At 41.7% G+C, this 26611-nt stretch overlaps 1 protein-coding gene and 1 non-coding gene across 3 annotated transcripts; one reads left to right on the forward strand and one right to left on the reverse strand.

Moving 5' to 3' along the window:
• Positions 1 to 299: 299 nt before the first annotated feature.
• On the reverse strand, positions 300 to 25494 carry vash2 (vasohibin 2). Of its 2 annotated transcripts, none has more exons than XM_067573397.1 (9): positions 24496 to 25494; positions 23004 to 23461; positions 15829 to 15917; positions 15517 to 15573; positions 14538 to 14612; positions 9564 to 9801; positions 9318 to 9461; positions 4975 to 5093; positions 300 to 571 (listed from the first exon to the last, which is right to left on the reverse strand). In XM_067573397.1, the coding sequence occupies exons 2-9, from the start codon at positions 23322 to 23324 to the stop codon at positions 502 to 504; spliced, it is 1113 nt and encodes a 370-aa protein (XP_067429498.1). In that variant the 5' UTR covers positions 23325 to 23461; positions 24496 to 25494; the 3' UTR covers positions 300 to 501. The 2 variants fall into 2 exon arrangements, with proteins under 2 accessions (XP_067429498.1, XP_067429497.1); XM_067573396.1 differs by having other exon boundaries at positions 24395 to 25493.
• On the forward strand, positions 12804 to 12876 carry trnat-ugu (transfer RNA threonine (anticodon UGU)). The gene has a single exon. It is a non-coding gene; the product is annotated as a tRNA-Thr (tRNA).
• Positions 25495 to 26611: the final 1117 nt, after the last annotated feature.

Consider the following 26611-nt stretch of genomic DNA (forward strand, 5'->3'; position numbering starts at 1 on the left):
TTTTCACTGAAGAATAAATTCATCTATTTTTATTGACAAACGCTAACCTGTTCAAGCCCTTCTTGACACTTTGTCACCTAGCGGTCAGAGAAATACTTGGTTGTGTCTGTTGTCAGGACACGACGGCTCTCAGTGTTCAGTTTCTCACTACTGGTTGATTTAAATGTTAGAAATGTAGAAATGCGCTCGTCTTTCTTCAGAGGGGAAGTGTTTCAGCTACATGACTGAAGTGTGTGACTGTGCGTGGCGGCTGTCGGGGTCGAGGTGGTTGTCGAGGATTCATTGCTACTGAACGGGTAAACAGTGTCCACCGTGAAGCTCTTGTAACATATCAACGTGTGTGTTCATCGTCCACCTTTGTCTTCGTCTAATCCAAACAGCTGACAGTAGCTGCGGTGACTCCTCTTCCAGTAACGCTGGTGGCTGGTAGACTCTTTGTTTCAGGGAGGCTGAGAGGTCCGGACGGATTCGGGAGGACTGTGAGGTGAAGGAGGCGGCCCGTCAGATGCGGATCTGGTAGCCGTCGTTGAGAGTGCTGAGCTCTGGAGGTTTCCTCTCCACCGAGGCCGGCCTGACAGAGAGAGAGAGAGAGAGAGAGAGAGAGAGAGCAGACACACGGTCAGATCACACAGTGACGTTGTAGAAGTCCTCCTTCATGTTGACAGTTCTTTCTTACAGGGGAGATATCATGCACATTTCCAGCTCTATATTTATATTCTAGGGCTCTTTACAGGATTGACTCCTTATTTATCTCATACTGGTCCTTTATGCAGCCCTTCAGTTCAGCCTGTAGCTCCTGTCTCTTTAAGACTTCCCTCAGATCAAGAGGCTACATAAACTAACAGTAATAGAAGGATTTCACTTCTTTTTCTTGTTCTTTATTTGAAATGGAAACTCAAATACATCCGTACGTGTTCAAGCTCAAATCTGATCTAAAATATCAGAGTGGACATCATGGAAAAACCGTAGCAACAAAGGCTGCAGAACAGATGACGTGAACCAGCTGATGTCACCACGAGGAGGAAGTCGAGGTTTTACATACGTTCACCTCAAATTTTGGACCTTTGACCATGTTTAACATAAACATTCAACATCATAACAGTATAAAAATAACAGAAAAATCACAGAAATCCTGTTATTTCCCTCGTTATTTTTACACAGTAGAGCTAAACTAGAACAAACCTCAACTGTCTTAAAACTAACGAGCTGTTCTCTGTAACTTCTCATAACTAAAAGGATTAAAGAACAAATAAAATAGTACAATTGTTACAATTGTTAGAATTGGTCCACCTTAACAAGGAAATCAGCTGATACTGGCTTGTGTAATTATTAGTGTACATGTCAGGTGAAAGGTCAACTAGAGGTTCAACAAGACATAATTCAGCCTTAAACTACAAACTTTAATTTCTAGATTAGTGTTAGTGTTCAGGTTTGGATGTGTTTGTAGGTGTATTCAGTCATCACCTCCCAGCACCAACTTCATGTCCAGACGTTACAGTGATATTGATCTTCTCATCTAACTCTCTGCAAGACTGCAAATCAGCACCGTTGTTTCCCAAAATGTTGAACTGTTCCTTTAAGGGCGTCAACGTCTCATTTTGTCGAGAAACAAATAAACAAAACTGTTTGTCAGCCGTGAAAAGGAAAGCAAACGACATGAAGAGGAGGACGGTTCCCTCATTTCTCAGTAAAAGTCGACAGATTTAATCCTCCTGTCAGCTCTCTCTCTCTCTCTCTCTCTCTCTCTCTCTCTCTCTCTCTCTCTCTCTCTCTCTCTCTCTCTCTCTCTCTCTCTCTCTCTCTCTCTCTCTCTCTCTCTCTCTCGTCCTGCCCTTTCATGTCTCATGTCGTCAACTCTCTCTGTCTCTCTCTCTCTCTCTCTCCTCTTTCTTTCCTTTCTCCTCTCTTTTTATTTACTTAGAGGGAAACTTTCATTGCGTTCTCTGACACATCAAGGAGAAATGTAATTTGTTAAAAAACCAATCTGGAGAGCCGACAGCCTTCTTATTCCTCCTCTCTTCTTCTTCTTCTCTTTTTTTTTTTTCTTCTTCTTGTCATCTGCCAGGCCCTGTCCCCTTTTTCTTTTTTCTTTCTTCCTCTCCAAATATTCATTTTCCAACTTTTCCCATTTTCTTCCCATTCTCTACTCTCTGTCATCTGTTCTTTTTCTCATCCACTCCCTCACTTTTCATCCTGTTTGTTTAATTTTCACTCCTCTTTCTTCTTTTTTCTCATCTCCACTTAGAAGGAAGAAAATTAGTTTAAAAAGAATCACAGAACTGTATTACTAAAATCAAATATAATGTTTTTAATGTCACATTCTGTCTTTGTACTTGTTAAGAATGTTATGTGACTTATTAAAGTTAAGTGTTGTGTTGTTGGTGTGTAACAGGCGGCTCTGATAACAGCCTTCTCAGACGTCTTCCTCATGCTGTTAAAATACCACCGTGCACCCTGAAGTGTCCACGCTCCGAGCTGTTTAAAGCAGCAGCAGCAGATTATTACTCCGTCTGTCTGAAGTGGAAACATGTTGTTAAAGTGTGTAAGTGCTCTGTTGATAACAGTAATAGCTTTTCTAAGTAGCAGCGTTCAAGTGCTTTAAAGCAATAATGTTCCGTTCTGTTGGTCTGCGCTGATGAAACGGTCGACTTTTAACTGGAGGATTTAAGTAATAATGACTCCGATTGAACCCTGAAAGGAAAAGAAGCAGGTTGACGCTAATGAGGAAACTTTTTTTTTTTATAATCCACATTTCAATTGTCTCAAAGTCTTCTGTCCGACTCTCCTGCTTCTCTTCATCTGCTGCTCCTGTTTTATGATCAGTGTAGATTTAATTACCTCTGATGCAGAAAGACAGTTCAGTCTAGTGTCAGCGCTATCACAAGAACATGAGTACCGCTGTGTTGTCAGAGTGGATTTACACGTTTTCATATAAAAATTTAGACTAGTGTAAATGTGCACATTGTAGTGTTGCAGGTTAAAAAGCCGTTTCTCCTCATAACTTCCTGTTTTTTGTGAGTTTAGGGCATCAGTTTGTAAATGGATCACATTCACAGGCCTGAGGGTTATAAACTTTTGTCAATACTAGAAATTCTTCAACTTCTGGAGGAAAAAAAGACAAAAAAACTGGATTTCTGAACTCTCAAAGACCAGCGAAACACAACGTGAAAAGCTTCAAACTGAGCTGCGTTGCTACTATGAGTTATCTTCTCCCTCCTGGTATCAAACCTTTGTAATATACATGTTGAACATGGATGCTGGACCGAATCATGTGACTGAATCTGCACCATTTATAAATAAAACACCTTAAATGACATGATTTTTCATTTCTAATCATGTTGGATGCTGATGCTGAAAGCTGAGATAGCTCATAGTGGACAAACCAAACACACACTGGTGCAAATCTAACGAGTGTAAAAGCTTCAGCTGCTGAGATCATATCTGTCTGTGGCTTCAAATACAACAGTGATGTTTTTATAATTAAATTGATTTGTGGGGTTTTTATACATTTGTGGTCTTGGATGATCTAATAACTGATTCAGTTGGAGATAATTTGATAGAGATGATTGGAAAAGATAGTTTCTCTACACACACACACACACACACACACACACACACACACACACACAGTATAATCAGACGTTAAGCCGGCGCTTTAGCCTCTCATAAGAAAAGGTCGTGACAATGCCGTGTCAAATGGCAACGGCAGGAATGTCACTAATTGTGGCGGCGAGTGTGTGTTTGTGGTGACTCTGCAGTACGAGCTGCAGCTGTTGTCCGTGTCAGATTGTGTTACATCCTCCCACACAGCTGACGGCACACACAAACACACTCGGCATACATATGTGTGTGTGTGTGTGTTTTAAAGTTTCTCTGCCATTGAACTGGACCGGTGAGTCATCTTGTTTTTAAAAACTTTTAACCCTAAAAGAATTTCATCCATTTAGGTTCTAGTGGATCATTTTAACACATTTTTAACACCCAACAGTAGATATGTAACATACATTATATAACTTAGATTTACTCTTTTCACTAGTTTGATGGCGCTCTCAGTTTTGAAAAAAAAAACAATGAAAATGTTGGATTTTTATGGCCAGAAATTTAGCAGGTTGAGATTAAAATAAACCCACTTCAAGGGATTTAAATGCCGTTTATTCATGCTGAATGAAGAGTTGCTCCTCTTTAAAAAGCAACTTGTGTTCTTTGATGTGTGTTCTGTGGCTACTGAGGCTTTCAGCTTTAAATGTACAGATTTCAGTATGAAGTTTGGTTTTATGTTGATTCTATAGGAGCAGCATCATTGGCTTTACATCCTGTGTGTCAGACAGGAGACAGGACACACACACACACACACACACACACACACACACACACACACACACACTCAATGACAACGCCTCGTGTCAGCTGAGAGACTCTTCTGCCTGGCGATAATGCTGAGCTGTCTGCAACAAAGTCACACACACACACACACACACACACACACACAGTGTCAGCTGTAGGTTGAGATTAGCGCCTGTAAGTGACTCTGGTGCTGTTGCTGCAGTCTGTCGAGCTCAACACACAAACTCACCGAGGGATGTTCACATCAAGATGCCAGAGCAGTGTATTCTTTAGAGTCCAAATTTAATGTCACTCACACACACACACACACACACACACACACACACACACACACACACACACACGTCACTCAAAGCATAAACTCTCCTTGACCTCAAGAGCAGAGCCATGAGGAGAGAGAGAGAAAGAGAGGAAGGGATGAGAGGAGAGAAGAAGAAACACACAAGGGCTGAATAACACCAGCAGTTACCGCTGCTGGTGATTAAATGCTGATGAGCTCACTGGTATGTTTGGACACCAGCTATTATTTAAAGTCTTTGTCTGAAAATCATGTTAGCTGCTAAAATAGTGAACATGTTGTGGGGAAAGACGCATAAAAGTCCAGACACACGATCAACAGAAAACACTTACGATTTGTCTCTGCGCTGCGTGAAGCGTCGCTGGGGGCTGCTCTGACGTCGGCGTGGCGATAAGGATTTCCCCCGGCTCCGTTCCTTGATTGGTGACTGGGCGCTGGACGATTTCAGGATCTAACAAACAAAAATGACAAAAATTACAATCTTGGTATCAAACCCACCGAGAATTCAAACCAACTCTGCAGCTCTACTGAGATTTTCAGCTCCATACTTTAGATTTTCTCAGCTGCCCAACAGACAAAGTTAAACACTCTCTGGTGAGGAAAGTTGTACATCAAATGTTTTCTGAGGATCTGGCAGAGACAGAGTTAAAAAAGAAAGAATGAATATTAGGCTGAAATGTATCAGATGAACAAAACTCAACCTCATATGACTGATATTGTTGCTCTGTGATTAATAACTGTTTGCCAACATGTCAGCCTGAACTTTATAAGCTGATGATATGTAGTAGATGAGTATCTCAGCTGGGTTTTTTTTAATCTTTTCTGCCCTCTAGTGGACAAAAGTTTCATTTTTGATGAATCTATTAATCATATAGTCTATGAAAAAGTCCAACTGTGATCCATCACAAGTTCAAAATCATTTGTTTTGTCTGATCAACAGTCCAAAACCCAAAGATATCTATAAAACCAGACACATTGATAACGTTAGTGACAGTGTTGTCATCAATAAACTGACAAAAGTACAACTGCTACAAAATGAAAGGAATCATTCATCCAGTGAAAATGTTTTTTTTTTTGCACATGAAACACGCTGCTTTTCCATTTACACCCTGCTTCACCCTCACACACAGTTACTGAACTCCTCCAGGCGTTTCAACGTACAGATATTATGCTAGCATGACGCCAACAACCACCGCTGCTATTCAGCCGCAGAGCAGAAAGTACAACAATACGACTGTGCACACGCATGTATGTGTGAGTGTGTGAGTGCTGTGACACATGAATCATGCAGAAACTTACCATTTAAAAGCTACAAATGAGCCATTCTGTGTGTGTCTGTGTGTGTGTGTGTTAAACATCAATTTGCAGTTATCATTAAGAGCGCAGCGGGAGAAGAACTGCAGAACGAGCGCAAGTTTTCCTGGACGAAGCAAAACTCAGGAAGTGGCTCATCTTCCACAGCTGGCCACATTCGTCATGTGGTTGTGATAGATATATGGGTCACTGTGTGTGTGTGTGTGATTGCTTGCATGTGTTTCCTCTGCCTCACATGTCTTACATCCTTTTTTTAGCTCGAAACTTCAACACAACTATTTTTTTTAAAACCATGAAACGGTATATATCTGTTTCTCCGTGCAGTAGTCTGGTGTTAATGTGACTTCTTCACATTCCAAACACACTTTTTTTTTTTAGTCCATACATGCGAGTACAGTCATTGACATACTGTAACGCATTCCATAGACACCAACCCTGAAACTAAACCACAACCCTGTGAAGAAGTTACCTCTATTTTCAAAAAATGTCCTCACTGTCTGGGTCTAAAGCTCTAATTGGGACCTTACAAAGACGCACACACACACACACACACACACACACACACAGTCTGAAGTCTATTTATAATAAATTCACATTCTCTGGAGCGCGGCAGAGATTATCCCAAAGTCTCACAAACCACTACACAGCTGACCAGAGTCATGCATGTTCGTATGATAGCATTTGTATGTGTGTGTGACAGCTGCAAACTCGCTGACCTACATATCCTGCTGACATGCAGTCCAGTACATGTTACCACTAACCGAGACCAGCATCACAACCACACGCACACTCACATATTGGCTTTTCTTGGAACTGCATGTGTACTACAGATTTTATACTCCAAAAAGGCAAAAACAAAGAAAACTACTCAGAAAATTACAAGGGAAAAAATCTAACATTTAACCTCAAACAGCTCACACACTTACACCCTCTCTCTCTTCTACACACATCAACACGCACTCACGCATTCCTTCCTTTCCCCATCATGCCCTAAATAATTCCTGACAGTTTATAATTCCATGTTCGGCTCAAAGGAAACTACATCCATTTCTGCTCTCATGGAAAAATTAAGGTGTTTTCCTTGTTCGGTCTCAAGAGGAGAAAAAAAACAAAACAATGAGTGTATTTCTGAAGTTGAGTTTGATGTTTCACAACGAAAGAAAACTCAATGTTTCTTCAACTTAAAGTCAGACAGATGGAAGCTCTGGGATTTAAAGTGAGCGCTGGTCGTAACTCAACATCAGGATGAATAACATTCAAATAAAACAAAGAAAATATGAATATAAACTAACTTTGCCACATAAGTGCTGAAGCTAGCAGGAACATTGTGGCAAATCTGTTTTGCTACATGCTAAACATGCAGTTCATGTGACCATAAACAGTAACAGTACAGTACAGTCACTGTATTTATTCTGTTTATTTGCACATAAAATCACTTTTTAAAAGGGTCATGTCTTACCCCCTTAACTTGATTTTAAGAGGCACTTTGCTCTTTTCTGTGAACATTGTACTCATCTGTCACATAGCATGTTTGTATACACTCCATACATATGACCACTAAGAACAGTTTATCTTTTCTCCTACTGTTCAGAATGGTCCACTTGTCCCTGACAGGCATTTTCACCCTCAAATGTTCAGTTTTTTTTAACCATTTTGATTGATTTATGTTGTGGTTTGTGTGCAGTCGGTATTTTCTTCTGCTGCTGACTGCCAATTTTTTTTCTCCTGCTCCAGGCTGCACACTTACTCGCCTCTCTTGACAAAAGCACTAAAAGGATAGCGTTCTGAGGAAATATACTTTAGTTTAACTTTTAATTCATTGGCATTTTTTTTGAACTTACAGGGGCAGTTTTGTCTTTGCATTTCCAACTCTGCATTCATATTTTACATTACAGGGGCACTCGTACTACTCAGCCTGTTAAAAACAGCTGTATGATGTCTTGTGGCGATTAATGGAGCTTTCTAAAGTCTGAGAAAATAACCCTGATGATGTCATCAGTCTTGCTTCAGGCGGGGGCACTCTACCGAGACTGCACTCCTGTCAGTTAAGGAATCACTGCGCTCAGCTCGAGCTGCTCGTCAGCCCTCAGCTCCGTTGTTGCTTGATCTGTGAGCTGCTGTTGACACAGTTAACCACTAGATCCTCCTGTCCACACTCACTGAGCTTGGTATCTCAGGAACTGCCCTCCGCTGGTTCATGTCCTCCCTCTCAAGGAGATCTTTTAGAGTATCTTGGAGGGGAGAAGTGTCCAAACTGCACAGCTTATCCACAGGGGTTCCTCAAGGGTCAGTGCTCGGTCCCCTTCTCTTCTCAATATACATCATCCGCTCCCATGGTTTCTCATACCATTGCTAAGCTGACGATACCCAACTCTTCCTGTCGTTCCCGCCGGCAGACCACACAGTCTCGGCTCGGATCTCGTCATGCCTTGCTGATATATCGGCATGGATGAAAGAACACCTAATTCAACTCAACCTCTCTAAGACCGAGCTCCTTGTCTTCCCAGCCAGTCCCTCCATACAACAACAGATCAGTGTCCAGCTTAAATCAACCCAACTCATGCCCACAAAGTCTGTCCCAAACTTGGGTGTCATGATTGATGACCAACTAACCTTTAAGGTTCACAGACCCTACCTGTCTGAGCATGAAACACAACTCCTGCTACAGGCTCTCGTAATATCACACATTGCTTCTGCAACTCCTTACTGGCAGACCTCCCCGCATGTACATTCAAATCCCTGACACTCACTTACAAAACAGCAACTAAAACAGCAACTAAAACAGCTCCCGCCTACCTGAACTCCCTCATTCATGGTCTACGCTCCCTCCCGCTCACCACCCTCTACCAATGAAAGGCTCCTGGTACCACAACAGGGCTTTAAGTCGCTAACCAGACTCTTCTCTTCTGTAGTTTCCTGGTGGTGGAACGATTTACCAAATTCAAATTTTCAACAGAAAATCTGTGTCTCAAAAGTCCTCCAACTTTAATGAAGCGCAGTGCAAAATTGATAGAATACTCCTTTAAAGTCACAACAAAAACAGTCAATGTTGTCCACTTCTAAAATACAATGAATATGATTTTGATTAACTACAGTATTTACTTAATAATAAACTCTGTAGGAAACCATAACCTTAACTGATGTGTTAAATATTTGATCACATTCTTCAGTATCATCAAATTTTTGATGCTTCAGTGGAGAAAACATTTAATGGTTACATTTATTTTGTTAAATGTAACCATGTTAAATGTAAGTTGTTTGAACAAAAATATGAATAAATTCATCATCAAAACATTACTTAAAAACTAATCAAACCTCTCAGTTTATGCCTACGTCTATATGAGTGTGTATAGGTATGTACCTTCATCCTCATGTCCCGGCCATGTTTCTCCAGCTCCTTCCTCATCTCCTGAGCTCCCAGTCTGGCCGCATTCAGCACCAAATGCTTCCACTCGATTGGCTGGAAGATGTGGGGGTCGTGAGGCACGTACAGGCCGATCTTCACCTGGGAGAAGCAGGGGTTAAAATCAAACACACCCTTACAGATTCTACTAATACATACCCCTCTCTTATTCCTCCTCTTCCTCCCTCCTCCAGTCCTTCTTACCTTCTTCAGGGTGTGCTGGTATCTCTTGTAGGAGTTCTCAAACTCTGCCACCAGTTCTCCCAGCGTGCGGTGAGTCAGCGGTTTGTCCATCAGGTCCTGGCGGCGGCTCATGCCGAGCGAACCGTAGCGGCCATTGCAGTATACGCCCAGCACGACGTGGTGGAAGCAGTGGCCCGAAAACTGGGTCTTAAAGCTGATGGGGAAACGCTCGAGAGATGTCAACCCATTGGTCAGATAGCTGGACAACACACCGGAGTTAAGGAAGGAGCTTGAGGGTTTTTATTCTTGGTGCCGTCTGACATGCTGTATTTTTTAACTATTTCATACTTTAAAAAGGTATACTATGCAGGATTTTCCATAAAAAACAATGTATAGACTCTTGCAAAAGTAATCCATCTAAATCATTTATCTACAGAGACTCTGCCCTCCGCCTGTATTTTCTTGTTATAGAATGTAACTGCCGTGAACCAATCAGAAAATAACCTTTTATTTATCCGATTCACGGCTTTGTTTGATAGCTCACTCTCTTCATTCTCTCTCTCTCTCGCTCGCTTGTTGAGCTGGGAGGGGCGGGGCCATCTTTGAATGCTGTGTGTTTACAAACACTAATTGACAAATCCTGCATAGTGCACCTTTAAGACTGGATTTATGCGATGAACTAATGACCACATACTTTCTGTGTGCACCACTGAAGCTGCTCATTTACACTATAAACCTGAGAAAAAAAAAAAAGAAAATTTCACTATTAGTGAAAGTGAAGTAAAGTGAAAAGTGTATTTGTTTGGATTCGTCACAGCAGAGGCAGCAGCAGCAGCAGCTTGAGTCATGTGGAATTATATTCAGTCTGACTCTCTGAAGGCCAATACTATGAAAATGCCACGGGGTAAACAATGGTGCTGTGACTGCCGGGGTGACTGTGTGTTTGTGCAGCTCCTCCTGTCTGACTGAATCTGTCTGATTCTTTGTTGTGTTTTGCTGTTATTTAACAAGAAAAAAAACAAAAGACAGTGAGTTATCTGGTGCCATCAGAAGCCTGAGGGGGTGATGACCATGCAGAAGTCTGCTGTGTGTGTGTGTGTGTGTGTGGTAACCTATAGTAATGACTTCAAACTTCAATATTCTCACAAATCACAAGGTCATTCAGCACAGTTTTAAAGCAGATGAGGTCTATTCATGAAAAGTGTTAAGTTAGGGCAAGGGTACAAACTGAATGGGGTCTATATTTAGTCCATTCTTCAAAGAGTTCAACACTGACACAGATCTAACTGTAGCAATATGTGCAACCACACACACACACACACACTCTGTCGACCAATAGAAACAATCTGTTCTCCTCTTCCTACAGAGGCCTTTCATTGGTCAGAGCGCCTGTCTGTCACTTCAGCAGCCTGAATGCCACCGCACTGCTGTCTTTTCATTAGATATTCACAAAGGGCCATCCGCACAACTACACCGCTCATCACACACACACACACACACATACCAATGTGTGAGTATCTCCTATAGTGAAGCCTGCAGTGTTAAAGCAGAAGGCTCCACCACCAAACCCAGACACTGATCCTCTACTTGGTTAGCCGTTAGCTGTGTGCTAGCTAAATAACAACCAGGTTTGAATCACAGTCTGCATTACAGCCCATTAGAAATATAAGTGTATATCATTCACTGTCATACAAATACAAATACAATTATAATGTGCAGTTTGGTGCCTTGAACATTTTGTGGTTTTTGACTGAATGGTTCATTAAACAAACACACTTCCTGTGATGGAGGACATGTGACGCTGCCAACAGTGGCTCTCTCTCTCTCTCTCTCTCTCTCTCTCTCTCTCTCTCTCTCTAACCCTCTCCTTCTCAGTGTCAGTGATGGTGGTTGCCATAGAAACCACTACGAGAGTTATCAGTATTAACACAGGCTGTGAGAACAGCAGCACCCCTCGATTTCTCACATACGCTCCAATGCTTCAATGAGCGAGTTAAAATAACACGAGAGTCAGCTCTCCGTGTCCATCCATCCATTCATCTATCTATCTATCCATCCACCCATCTACCTACATATCAGTCTTTCTATCTGTAAAGCTAAATTAAAGTCAAGTTTATTTATATAGCACATGTAAAACGACAGGAGTTGACCAAGCAGAGAATGAAAATTAAAGACAGACATGTTCTAATGTGACTTCAGATAATTCAAATACAACAGTTCTACATCGTAAGTGAGAAAGCTAATCTATGGATATAGCACAGAGCTAATCCAGTGGATTTTCAAATTCACCCTCTCTGTTGCTTTTCCTTCTTCCATCCCCATATCTGTTCTGTTCCTTCCTCTCTCTCTCACTCGCCCCCTTCTTCTTCTTCTTCTAACAGGGACTTTCTCTCTACATTCTCTTCCCCTTCCTCTAAATTTCAAAAGCGGCAAGATCCAAGATAAGAAAATAAAAGAAAAGACATAAAATCCTCTCTATGTACAGTTTCTTTTTTTTTTATTTACCAAGAGTCATGTGCTTCCCTCATCTGCATCATAAGCAAACTCCAGGCCTTGAATTTCCTTGAAATGATTCATGCAATGACCTGAAAAAACACATTTCCCATAAATTACATAAAAGCTGCACAATATAACCAAAGCTGTGAGGACAACACTTTTGTATCATTTTTGGTTGGAGCCACTAAATTTACTAGTTAATCATGTAGCATTTTGTTTGTTTTGTGTCAGTGATGGTTAATAAAACGAGACAGTCGGACACACACAGAGCTGGTGTGACCTCAGATAAAGCCTGACTATCCTGAGAGGACTCAGATCGCTGTTAACAGGGACGGAAAGCAACCGGCGGCGGAGGACAGACTCCAGACAGACAGACAGCTCCGACTGCCACAAGCTACAACAACAGTCACTATTCATTGCTCTCTTTCTCTGTCTCTCTTTTTTTTTTATCTTCTCCTCACGCTGTCTCTCTCTTTCTTTGTAACAAACTGCTGGAAACTGTTTTGATTTCAGGTATATTCTAAATGTTAACGGTGTTACAGCTTCATGTTGAATTATCGTGACTTCATCTCACGTTAACCGGAGATGAAAGCGATCTCAGATTCAAACAATGGAGGTTTTATTTTTACCGGCCGGTGCAGACATTAAGTCGACTGGTTTGTCTGGTGTCACGTTATCTTGACAATAGCAGGTATGTGGACAGGGCGTGTCCTCCGCTGCCATTAACATCTGAAAACCTGATCATTCACCTGTATGTGCAGGTAAGGCCTCATAGCTCAGTGGTTAGAGCACTGGTCTTGTAAACCAGGGGTCGCGAGTTCAATTCTCGCTGGGGCCTGATGTCCTTTTTTTTCTCTCGGTGTGGATGACCTCAGGGCCCGGTGAAAGGTGACACTACACAAACACGCTCTATCTATCCCTCGCTGATGCGACAGTTTGAGGGTGTTTAAAGGGCATGAAACGGCAGCAAATCCTTCAGACTGAGATCTTCTTTTCACTCCATTCCTTCTCTTTCCTTTATCCCCCCCCCTCACTCCCTCCAGGTCTCATGTCCCCTTCTTTTCGTCACCCTTTTTTTTGTTTCCTCCTTTTTAGCTCTTGTCACTTTCTCTATTACCCCTCCCCTTCTCCTCCTTTCATCTGTAGGCGAAAGCCAGTCTTAATTAAAGTCACTGTCAGCCGCCACCCTGACAGCCCTGGAGAAACGTCACAGTGAAACTGGACCATCCATTCACAGAACGACACAGAAACCTCTCATGTGTTGACAAAAATCCTCCAAAAGCTGTTGTAGTGCACTGTTTGAACCACACACCTCCTTCACATCCTGCATAGTGGATGATTATATTTGCACAAAGCTTACTGTGTAAATATAATCACACAGGTGAAAATGCATTGACAACACATTACAGAGAATGTGTTCAGTTGAAAATTAAACCAAGAAAAAAAACTCTAAATTCTTACATTTCAAGAGCTGAAATCAACAAATGTGTTGCTGCTCAACTTTTTTTTTTTACAGTTATGAGCACATGCTGGTAGCCTACTGGTTAAGACACATGCCACTCAACTACAGAGTCGCTGGTTCGAATCCAGCAGTGGATCTTTGTTGCATGTCTCTCTCTCCCTCTTTCTTTCCTGTCACTTCTCCACTGTCGCTATAATAAAAGCATAAAGGATCCAAGGAAATTTACAATAAGATCAAAAGATGAATGAGGCTGAAATCTCAAATTTCCAACGTTACAAACAGTAGTGAACCTGAATCTCTGCTTTTGTAATGAATATGTTTTTTTTGCTCCAACAATGCCTTTAAACATGTTTGTTAACGGTCACATGTGAGTCTACGGGTCCAGTCATTCAACCCTATGAGTAACACTATGTGAGATTTAATGTGTGAACATACAGGAAGTTTAAATACACACAACCACGGACAGGCAGCTGTTAGAGCTTTCAAAACATCAGGGATCTAGGGAGTCTACAGTTGTTTAGCCACAGTGGCTCCATTATCATAAAAAAAAACGACTAAAAGCAACCACTGATTCTCTTCGGTTTGTCTTTGCAGCCAAATAATCTTGCATAGTATTAAAATTTTAAACTGTAACTGACCTGATCGGTCACGCTCCAACAAAACTGCAGATTTTCTCAAAATTAAATGTTGCAAAAACGAAACACTGCTGCTTTAAAATTTAAGCTCTGCCTGATGATACTCGGCTTATATGTGTATATGTGTGTGTGTGTGTGTGTGTGTGTGTGTGTGTGTGTGTGTGTGTGTGTGTGTGTGTGTGTGTGTGTGTGTGTGGTGGGGGGTTAAACTTTGAAGTGGGCTTGTTGCCAGGCAACACGGTTCAGTAAGAACTGGAAAGGGTGGCATTAGGACATTAGAGCAACATGTCTCATTGATTTCACCCACAGATAACAAAATAACCTTTAGCCCAGTGGTTGGTGTGTGTGTGTGTGTGTGTGTGTGTGTGTGTGTGTGTGTGTGTGTGTGCGCAGAAAGGATACATTCCCAAGATGACGGCTTCCAGACATTTGATTGGCAAAGACTCCCTGATCATTTCTCTCGCCGTCTCCATTAACCTGGAGGAGATAGGAAGAGGAAGAGGATGAGCGAGAGTAGGAGGCGGGGAAGGTGGAAGAAGGCGAAGAATAAGAGGAGCAGCGGGAGGGAGGGAGGGAGGGAGAGGAGGATAGACGAGGACGGAGAAGCAGAGATGCGGGATGAGAATAGAACAGAGGACAAGAGAAAGGGGTTGTAAGGTGAAGCAGAAGGATTAGAAGAAAACAAGGAGGAGAAAACAGAAAGAGGAAGAGATGCGGAAATAGGACTGTTACTATCAGAGCAGATTTACAGAAAATCTGAAGGGAAACTGCAGTGTTGTTTTTTTTAAAGGTCATATTTATCACAAGCACAAGATTTTTAGAGAGGAAGACGTGCAGTTGTTTATTGCTGTAGAATTAGCGCATGACATCCAAAACAAATCAATCCATAAACCTGAGTTATGTGAAAAGGCTGCATCACTACAGACTCTATAAATGCCTCATTGTTATGTAATTTTATGAGGCTTTATTGATCTGTTTCCTCAGGTTCCAGACCTCTACAGGGAGGTCAGGGTCTCTCTGCTAACAGCTTCAGTATATTATTGAATCAAACTATCGTCTGATTATCATGAGTCACATTATCCAGAGTATTACTGTATTAATCAGGAAGATAACAAGACCTCCATTAGATCAAGATCTCCTTATTAAGATGATTAGAAACTTTGCTCACTATGTCTGCATCCATATTATGAGCAGATTACTGGGAATAACCAGATCAAACTATAGGAAAAAGTTGCATAAATTGAAATATACTTAAGCCAATAATGATCTGAAAGCAGTTAAGATGATCAACCTGAGGTGTTTGCATGGGAATTCTGATTATAAACATGTGTAACTCTACATGTGAACTACTAAATGTCATGTTCAAAGCTGCCACACTTACCCACACAGCGGACGGCTCTTCTTGATCTCAAAGAACTGGGTTCCTGTGTGGTTGTATCTGATGTGACTGTTAGGGGACAACAGAGGTTTTCAGTGTATCTGTCTGTCAACACTTGACAGAGCGCTCCTGAAGCTGCTGTCATGTTGGTCCCTTGATAACGCTTTTAAAGTCTGTGGAAGTCAGACACAAACAGAACTGACTTCATCTGACAGGTGTAGCTCCTATCGTGACGTCAGTTGTCGGGGTAACGTGTTGTTGTTGTTGTTGTTGTTGTTGTTGCTGTGTGTGTGTTCTGTTTGTGTTAAAGGATACTGCAGAGCCTTCATGTAGTTCTGGATGGCCACCAGCCAGTCTGGGACCGACATGGACGGTTTGAAGGTCGGAACGGAGGGAACGGGATGCTGGAGGGAGGGAGAGAGAGGGAGAGAGAGAGAGAGAGAGAGAGAGAGAGAGAGTGTTAGACATGTGGCAATGTTTAGAGCCTCCAAACTACCTTCCACCATCTTTACAAATCTGCCTTCTCAACGTCCCGTGACTCATTACGGCTTTTAGTGCCGACACTCACACCACTCTCACTCTCACATTTAGAACATTCAATTAAAGCTGCAGTCTTCAAAACCATGCAGCCTGAAAGTGACTGTGGTGTAAGTCACTAGTTGACCAACCAACCACAGATCCTCCTGTCATGCACCAGGAATTCTTTAACAACCAGTGCTGAACAGCCTCAGTCTCATCTCATGTGCTTTTATTGTGAAGCACAAAAAGCCTGTTTGAAGCTTTATTTTTTGAAGTTAAAGTTGAAGCGACCTGTGTTTGTTGGGATAATCGCCTCCTCTTAGATGTCAACATGTTGCAGGTTTCTCTGACAGATAGTTACATAGATGACTCATCATACAGCCACTAGTGGTAACTGTGGTAGCATTATGTGCAAAAAGAGAAACAAAACCGATGTATATTATCCGTCAGCTGACGGCGGGCAACCACAGGATATGATATGACAGAGGCGAGTTTCTAACCCAGAATGTCGGGGTTACGCGGTGTTCACCGCCTTCAGACCGCCGGGCTGACAGACGCATTGTGAAAAAGAGGCTTGTGGTGAAAAATGAAAGCACTCTGCTGCCGTTTCTGCACCTGTGTCACCTCCACAGGAAGCGTCTCAGAGAGGAAACGAGATCGTGAAAAGGACACGAACGCAGCGGCAGAAAGTGAGTCAGACTCAAGCAACACAAAAAAAAAAAAAAAAAGCAAAAGCACTTCCTCTCACACACACAAGTGGATTGTATGTGTGTGTGTGTGTGTGTGTGTGTGTGTGTGTGAGAGAGAGAGAGAGAGAGAGAGAGAGAGAGAGAGAGTACGCAGGAAGCAGCGAACCAGCCCTCTCATTTCCTGTGGGTTTTGTGTTTCGCTGTTTATTTAGAGCACGAATAGAGCCGAGGAGAAAGACAACACAACAACATGGACGACTTCAACCTTACACACTCTTGACTGCAACAAAGAGGAAGCAGTAACGAACTCCTGAATATAAAATATTAAAAGCACACTATTGTCTAAAATATCAGTATCAGTCTTAAGATTTCCTTTGACCATGAAAAACAGCCTCAAACCAAAAGTATGTGGCCAGTTCACAGTAAAATCATTCATCCAGTTAATAAATCAGTCAACCTGTTATTCAGCCAGTAAAAGTCAGTTAAACCGACGAATAATAAATCAGCCTTCAAGTGTCGACCCTCCAGTTATCACGCAGTCATAAAACCAGTCAGCCAGCCAGTCAAGACCAGTAAATAGCAGGTTTTACTGCCACATAATCTCTCATGTAGTGAAATCCTCACTAGCACATAATACACCGGCTGCATCAGCTGGCACACACACACACACACACACACACACACACACACACACACTCTCTAAAGCTGCTTTCTGCAGGGTCAGGGAGTGATATAAGTGGTGATCCCTCACTTTCATCATCCTCTGTTCTCTCTGCTACACCGAAATGTCAGTTAGAGCCGCCGTCTTTCTGCTGCTATCATCACAAATCAGAGCAGAATCTCTGTATCTCTCTATATCTGTAAAAAAAGGCCTTGTTTTAAAAAGATGAAGTTAGAGACTCACTCAGCACTGACAGCTGTCTGACCTTTCAGTTCTGTGTTTTGGTGGGATTCACATTTTGCAACATTTTTTACATCAAGACCAAAGACGGCGTGACGAATGTATGACTCTATATGAAGCAAAGAAACTGCAGCGTTTTAGCTGAACTGCTTATAGCAGCTCTGATGGAAAGTCAGCAACACATCCTATGAAATTTTATGTTAACTGGAAAAATCAGGCAATTACTTTGGTCACGGTTGTCTCAGTCTTTCACATCCGAACTGTGTGTGAACGTACAGAGGAGTCAGAGTTCTTATGCGGTGTGAACGTGTGAACTTCGTGGGAAACAGAGTCGGCTGAACAGCTAAAATATAAACATTCATCCATCAGTGATTAGTATCCTGTAAGATCTTGATTTGACAGCGTGCACAGATGTACAGCATGTGCACACACACACACTCCTCTTCATTAAGAGTTCAGCTGGGAGATTGTTGCTTCATAGTCCCAGTTTAGACTGGTAATTAATCTGTCTTTACCTCCCTTCCTGTTTTTCCTCTACCTCCTCTCCTTCCTCCGCCTTCCCTTCTCTCTCTTATCTCTTCTCCAACTCATATCTGTTACAGACCCTCCTCTATTTTCTCTTCTGTCACTCCTTTTTTTTTACCCAGCTCTCTCTTTCTCATGGACCTCCAACTCTCCTCTCCAGAGCCAGGAGGCGAGCTAGCATCGTCGCCCAGCTTTAGCGCCTTCCGCTGGGTATAAAAGTTCCGTGTCTGCCCCCCTTTCTGCTGGAGCTCTTGAACTAAGTTGACCTACCCAACAGCAGAAACAAAAGATAGAGCGGAGAGAGAGAGAGGAAAGAAGGCTATGTCATAGTGTCGGTTATGACCTTCCTGGGTTTTGAATTTTGAATTGTTTGAAGGAAACGAGGGGGGGGATGGGGAGTAGAAACAGAAAAACAAGACAAATCAATACAAGGCTGAAGCTCATTTTAACATCACATACTTACAGCTCAATACAGATTAAATTAGACCTCTTTAACCGTTTGATCAGGCAGTACCGGTATATATCTAATATCAGCAGGGACAAGCAAAGTAAGGCTGGAACATATGGCAATATTTCCAGCCTTCAAAATAAAACTTATTCTCAATTAACTAACATGTTTAACATGTTTTTGTATCATGAATGTATCAAAGTAGCAGGCGGGAGTAACGCTGAGATACTACAGGTAGCAGCGTCCTCTATTACCTTAAATGCACTTTTGCTCTGTGCGCATTAAAAATGAAAAAGGATGGAGAGAGAGAGAGAGAGGGAGAGAGAGAGGGATCGTATTTCCTGCTTTTGAGATATCTTTAGAGCGGGACATCCCAAGGAATGCCCCCCTCTCTCTCTCTCTCTCTCTCTCTCTCTCTCTCTTTGTGTGTGCGAGTAAGACAGACAGCTGAGAGAGAAACGATTAAGCCTCGACATGAAACTCCCCTCTTTCACCGCGATTACCACCTTTTTTATTTGGTTGTTTGACGACCTTGTTCCTGAGGACTGGCGTTACTTCCAGCAGCTGAGAGACTACATTAATCACACTGAAGAACACCTTCTCTGAGATTACCGCCGTAGCCTCTAATTCTTCTCCTCAGAGTGCATCTGTCTAAACTAATCCGCGTCGGCAGATGTCCGTACGTATCAACATCCCGACCCGAAAAACACGCCTGTTTGTATCCTGAATTACCCCCAAAATGACACGAGCTTCTGCAGAATATACAAGATATCAGTTTCAGCAGCGAGCCTGGCTCGATCTGGAACCCTGAGATGTGTAATTTACAGTCATGTGATGATTAAGAAAGCATCCCATAAAAAAAATGTAATAATTTTGTCCCATCTGTCATGCAGCTGTTTCTCTTATTACTGTTTTCTATTGAGCTGGTTCTGCTGTTGCAAATGCTGGAAAGGCCTGATTTAAACGTAATCTGTTAATGCCATCCAAAATAAAATCCTGTCGTCACACTTTCAACTGAAACATTTTATTCCAGAACAATGGGCCTTTAATAGATTATGGAAATGAATCCTACTTGTTTGGTGAGCAGTTTCAACCGTGTCATGTTTTAGTTATGGGTTATATTTCAGATTAAAAGCTCAGAACATGTTTGCAAAGTGAATAACGGCCAAAAGCTCAATCGAATCACAGTGATGTTTGAGGCATCCTGGTACCTGAATTGTTAGGGTAAATATATCATTCGGTCGGTGCTGATATATCAAGTTCTTTCCAGCTTTGTTTCCTATTAGAAGTCCTTAAGGTAGTCCAGTTGGTATCCAGAGATTATCCAGCACCCAGATTGTATGAGAGGGATTATTTGTTCGCGGTGCCAAAACTTCTATTCTGTTAATGAGGGCACGGAGAGCCACGCCACATACGCTCTGCTCAGAGCTGCTGTGGAAACTACCTGAAGGTTCCTTCACATGTTGCTTTGAAATATCTTCATATCCTTATTGTTAACAGTCGAGAATAAACCTTTACATTCCGTGATTTCCGGTGTTCCTCCTCATGATTGACACCACTTTTCACACACATTTAAAAGGCATACACTTGCGGTTGCACTTCTCTATTCTCTGTAAAAACTGATGTTTATTTCTTATTCTCATATCACACTATGTCCCAATAACTAAAGTTATTCCTCTTTCTGTTTCTCTTCCTGCTTCTGTCTCTCTCTCTAAAGCTACAGTTAACCCATGTGGGTCAGTGTAGAGATATTCACGAGCTGTTATTCTAATCTATGACCAAAGGCTTCCATAAACAATACAGACGAGCGGCTCATGTGTGCACGTCCTCCTTCTGTCCTTCAGTCCGGGACAACAGTATGTGATTTTGGCACCGCCAGCCAACCGGGTCACTAATGACCACATGGCCAATTAGCAGAGCTAAACAACAACCAGCATTCCCTCCTCCACAGGCTGAAACACAACAAGCATTCATCAGAATCACTGACGGGAAAACTATGAGGAAAATCTGGAGCTAGAGGCCTCGGACGATGTATATCTTACAGCTGGAGTCGCCATTTCTTTCAGCCTGAAGAACCAGTCTTTCACCGGCTGGTCTGTCCTGCTGCTGCAAACAATGCTGCTCAAAATAGAAGAAATGACCCAAAACAGACATTATTACTACTGATACTGTGTGTTTTTTTAATCGCCTGTAAGTGATCACTAGTGTCCATCATCATCATGCTTTCAGTTCTTGTGATGTAAAGCTCAAGTTAAGTGATATACAGAACATTCTTTGTTGCAATGAGATTCTCAATAAGTCAGTCAGAGGTCAGAGGTCAGGACCAGCTGTAGAACAACACACTCTTTCAGCTGAGTCTTACATTCACTGATGCTTAAACATGAAAACTTTAACGCCAACGTTTAACCTGTCTGTCTGTGTTGTTTCAACTCCTGATTGGTCATAATTTAAATTATCTGTAATAATTATATATACACAATATAGTCCTGAAACAAAGTAGATCAGTCATTTGTGATGAAAAAGTGACAAAAACTTTCTGATTCCTTTAAAAAAAATGGGGGTTTTTTTTCTCTAAATATTTGTAAACTGAATATTTTTACATTTCGGCCGGCTAGTTGGACAAATCAAGCGTTTTAAAGATGGAAATTTTTCACTATTTTCTAGACGAAACAATGAATCGATTCATCAAAAAACAAATAAATAAACACTGCAAATTTATCAATGATGAGATTAATCGTTGGTTGCAGCCCTTTATTATTTATATATATATATATAAAATAGTGTGTATTTGGTGTGTGTGTGAGTCAGGAGTCACAATGAGTCATTAACACTCTGACAAATACAAATAAACTGTTTTAACATCACTTGACAGGTACGACGCCCCGATTTAGCACACTTGTTGTCATGGTAATGTGATGTATTTGTGTGTGTGTGTGTGTGTGAGAGAGAGTGTGAGCGTACCCCTAAAAGAGTTGTGAAACAGTGTGAAAACAGTTTGATATTCACACCTAAACCATGCAACACTCACACACACACACTTACACACTCACACACTTACACACACACACACACACACGCTCCTCTAAAGACAGCCATTATGTCTCGCACTGACTAGAAGACACATCATCTGACGCCATGACTCACATCACAGTTGTAAAGACTTCATTGACATCAGAGCAGCGTGCAAACTGAGAAATAAGAGAAAACCTTGAAGTAGAAATATTATGAAATGTTTCTTAGTGAGTGCATGTAAAAAAAATCATAATCATCTAAAAAAACATCCACAGATTAATCTAGAATGACAACAGAGCTGCAACAATTAGTCTACTCATTGATTAGTTGCCAACTATTAAATTAGTTGACAACTAATTTGATAATTAATTAATTGTTTTGAGTCTTTTTCCAGCTGCTCAAATGTGAATACTTCCTGGTTTCTTTATTCCTCTGTGACAGTAATCTGAACATCTTCGGGTCGTGGACTGTCAGTCGAGACAGAACAAGACGTCATCTTCTCTGACGTTTCAGTCAGGAAAACACTCTCGTCGTAGATTAAACTGTTTATTGCAACAAATGGAAATACAGTTTAGCTCGGCGCTGACGGCTCTGCTGTAAGATGCTTCCTGGATTAGACGAGCAGCATGCTGCACGTTCAATGCAGAAACCCTCCCGGATATACAAGAGCGGGCCCAAAGCAAGACATTTGAATTCCAGACTACCTCCAGCCATGTTAGGAACCTGGAGGCAAAGCTTTGCCAGCAGCAGCAGCGTAGTGCAGCAGGGATCAGTGTAGGAAGCAGTCGTATTTGAACGCACCGCCTGGTTGAGAGAACGACTGTGACTGGAAACACTGATTCAATCAGCAGGCTGTCAGCTGATCACAGCTCCGGTGACTTCTTCTCATTTTATGGACCAAACATCTAATCAATGAACTGACAAAATCATCAACAGAGTAATCAATCATGATACAATCAACGATGTATAAATATCAAGCATGTTTGATAAGGTCAGAACTCCAACAGTGGTTGTGTGACTCTGGAAGAACAGAGTGGCAACCCAGTGAGACCAGTCCCGTCCTAGAATGGCTGCATATGAGCAGCCTGCAGGAAGAAACCTGAGCTCTCACACACTACTCATCCATCCTGTCTTGTCACAGCAGAGCACAACAGCGCCGGTTCAAACACTGTAAGAAGTGCAGAGACCTTTGGATTCCTTCATTACACAGCAGCTACACATGAAGAGGCTGTTAACACTTCCTTAAAAGTATTGTTGCAGTATATTTATATCGTCAACCCACTAAGCCCATGTCTGTAGCATCGTGGCAGGAATTTAAAGCTAAAATGTTGTCATGAAGCGTTATTTTGTCCACAACTTCTAATACCGAGGGATGAACCAATCACAGGTGGCTTACCTTGGGAAGGTATGCAGCATTTCGTATCCTGTCCACCATTTCCTGGCCCTCAGGGTGCACAACGGCCACATGGGACCACATCCTCTCCCAGGTGACGCTCTCGATGGGAAAACCAGTGCGGTTAACGTAGAAGAGCACACCTCCATCCTTCTCCTCTTCCTCCCCGGGCGACCGGGAGCTGTTGTTAGGAGGAGAGGCGGAGGACTCCTCCTGGGTGCTGCAGCGGAGGAGGCAGTGCGAGCTGGTGCTCTTGGACCGGCCGTGCCTGCTCAGCTTAGCCGGGGAGGTGCCGGCCCGGCTCGGGGAGTTGGGTCCAGTCATTGATCCCAGGAGGGCGAGAGGGAGGAGGAGGAGGAGGAGGAGGAGAAAGTGTAAAGGTAGGCAATCCTCCTCCAGCTACAAGAGCCTCTCCTTAGTTGTCAGTGTTAAACAGTACATGTTGATTTTCAAGGGTAAACCTGATAGGGTACACAAAAAAACCACAACATCAACCTCATTATAACACAATTCGCACCCTTAAGTGAGGCTGGAAATACAGTTACAGGTTTCTACACCAAGTATCTGTTTACATGAAGGAACACTGGTGTTTTTTCAGGTACTTCCCAGTTAAAGTTGGTACTACAATGGAGTATTAACTCCTGACAACATGACTAGAAATCCCTAAAGGGAAGCAAAACCCTGCCCAATACAGCAACAGTTGACAAAGACTCATTTAATGAATAGAAATCTTACAATAACTGTAAGAAAAAGAAACTATTCATCTAAAATGACACTTAACATCCTATTGTAGCACATATAGACAAAATCATATTGAACATGATAAAATAAACATTGACAATCACACAAATAACAAACATTTCTAGCAGTTGACTCCTTATACTGATGCAAAAACACTTATACCCTACATAAAGATAAGCTTCACTTATGGTTAGGGTTGGGCAATATATCGATATTGTGATATAAGATTAGATATCATCTTGTATTTTGGATATTGTAATATCCTGATAAGAGTTGTGTTTTCTTGGTTTTAAAGGCTGCATTACAGTAAAGTGATGTCATTTTCTGAACTTTTGACTGTTCCAGCTGTTCTATTATTGGCGTTTACCCACTTAGTCACTATATAAACATTACTGATGATTAATTATGAAAAATCTCATTGTGTAAATATTTTGTGAAAGCACCAATAGTCATTCCTACAATACTATCGCAATATTGATATTGAGGTATTTGATCAAAAGTATCATGATATTTGATTTTTTTCATATCCAGCCCTAACTTACCTGCGGTGTATAAACTCATTAATGAGTATAAAAGAGATGCTAGTTTCTTTTAAATGATATTACATTGGCAGAATATACAAAATTAAAATTTTCAGCGTCTTCAAAACTCACATGTGAGTATCACAGGCACAAGTTCATCTCGTTATCAGGGGTTTTTTTTTCGTTTGAGTGCATCCGCTGAAATATTCCAACCGTTATTAATCCAACCGTACCGTATTTTCCACCGAGGCTCCGGTTTCAGATAAACGACGGACCCTCCGGTTTAAAAGGCATTTGAATCGAAAAACGCACAGTGAGAGGAGGTAGGTCCCATTCATAACAAGGCTTCGTTGTCCACTACAGGCTGTAAAGTCTTGTTTTGGTTCAAGGCTTTGTAACTTCACCCCTTCTTGTATGTGTCAAGCTACAAGTCGCCGACAGCCGTTAAGCCGGAAATAGAGCAAAATCGACTTCTAAGTAAAAGCAGTACGTGTGTCAATCTTGCGTTTATTAAGAGCTAGCACTAGCAGCGTTACAGCATTCAGGTAAGTCCGTCACTTCTTCATCTGAGGGGTTTCAGGTGCACGAGTAAAGGTCTCGGAATGTTTAACAAAACAACTCCCGGTCTGTGTTTTTTTTAATTTTGAAAATCTTATCCGGAAGTCATGCTTGTTTTAAGCTAGCTGGTCTCGCAGCTCTGCGGGGGCCGTTGCCTCCCACCTCTACCCCAGTCCGGGAAAATGACCTCCTCTGTGCATTCCTGCCCGTCAGCAGCCTGCACGGCGCCTCAATATCAACTGTCTCCCCAGAAAATCCGACCTCATGTTGATAAAAAAGCCCTCTTCAATCCCTCACATGATTAAATGGGGATAAACGGTCCTTCTAGCAACCCACTGTTATCCTCTATCCCTCCGCAGCTCGTCTCCCCGGCAGCCTCCAACGCTCGGCGGCTTATGATTGGTCGAACCAACAAAGAGGGGAGGGCCGAAGAGTCCGTTCTACCATATTTGGAACCGACGCTGCTCTCTGATTGGTGGATTCTGATGGACGGAGGCGTCAACAAGTGATATCTCTGCAACAAATGGGATTTTTTTGCCTCTTGTTGCATCTGTTGATTTGGCACATTTTGTACATTTTCAGGTGCTTAACAAGGTTAGCTCTAAGTATGAATAAAACAGAGTGTAATATAATTATTAAAGATTCTCTCCAGACATGTTTTATGATGTATATAAAGTACTCTATTTGAATAATAACGTGTGACTGATGTTTTTCCATAAAAAGTTCAATTATCCTATTAAAATCCTTAAAATGCGACCTACCCCCTTCTCCCTCATTAAAAAAAAATCAGAATATATAAATATGCAAATACATTTCATTTCAAAAGTTTAAAGAAAACTATCTTTTAGTGGAGGGGAACTTAAAGTCTAACCACACACATTACAATATCAGTTTTAAATTGAATTTAAAAAGAGTACAAAATATGGTTGTAAATAATTATAACGATATGATATTACAGGAGGAAGGAATATTAAAATGATGCACGAATGCATATAAAACGACTACAGGTTGAAAAAACATCTAAAATGAATTAAAATAGCTATAAATAAACACTCTCAATCCTCAAACTACCACCCAGCACAAGTACATCCATCACAGGACAATAATGTGACTGGCAGCAAGTCTATTAAGCAATATATGGCGTAATTGTATGGCATTCAGCCATATGGATGTTGTATTGCTTTTACATTGTGTTATTTGTTAACGTATAACTCCCCCTTCTGGACAAAAAGCTTTTTACAGCAATATAGTGAGGAAAAAGGGTGATCACTTGGTGAAGTTAACAATAACACTGTAACACTGTTACATTACAACACTTAGAAATAACAAAAAAACACCTGGATGCATTTGTGTAGCTGCATCAAAAGCAGTGCAATGCTGCATGCTAACTGAGTTAGAGCATGAGGATAAAATATTAAATAAATAATCATCAAGATTTGGACTGCATAGAGAAATTTCTAACAGGAATCACTTCAGTACCACTAACACAGCTTAATAAAATGGGTGAATTCTGGTTAAGTTCAGTCCAAACTCACTCAGGGAGTAAAAACTGACTTTGTTTCCACACCAGAAAGCTTTAACTAGTGAACACTCAATACAAAACAAATGTAATGATATGAAGTGGTCTGTGGTCTGTCATGTGGTTGGTTAGTTGATGGTAGCGTAGAGGTTGCTGGGATCAGTGGAGGCTCCAGCAGAAGACTGGGAAGCTTTCACAGTGCTGTAGGTCACTGCATCGCCACCACAGTGAACCTAAGACACAAAAGGGAAATAGTACAATGGATTACACAA

This window comes from Thunnus thynnus, chromosome 18 (genome assembly GCF_963924715.1).
Source record: "Thunnus thynnus chromosome 18, fThuThy2.1, whole genome shotgun sequence".
Classification (NCBI taxonomy): domain Eukaryota; kingdom Metazoa; phylum Chordata; class Actinopteri; order Scombriformes; family Scombridae; genus Thunnus; species Thunnus thynnus.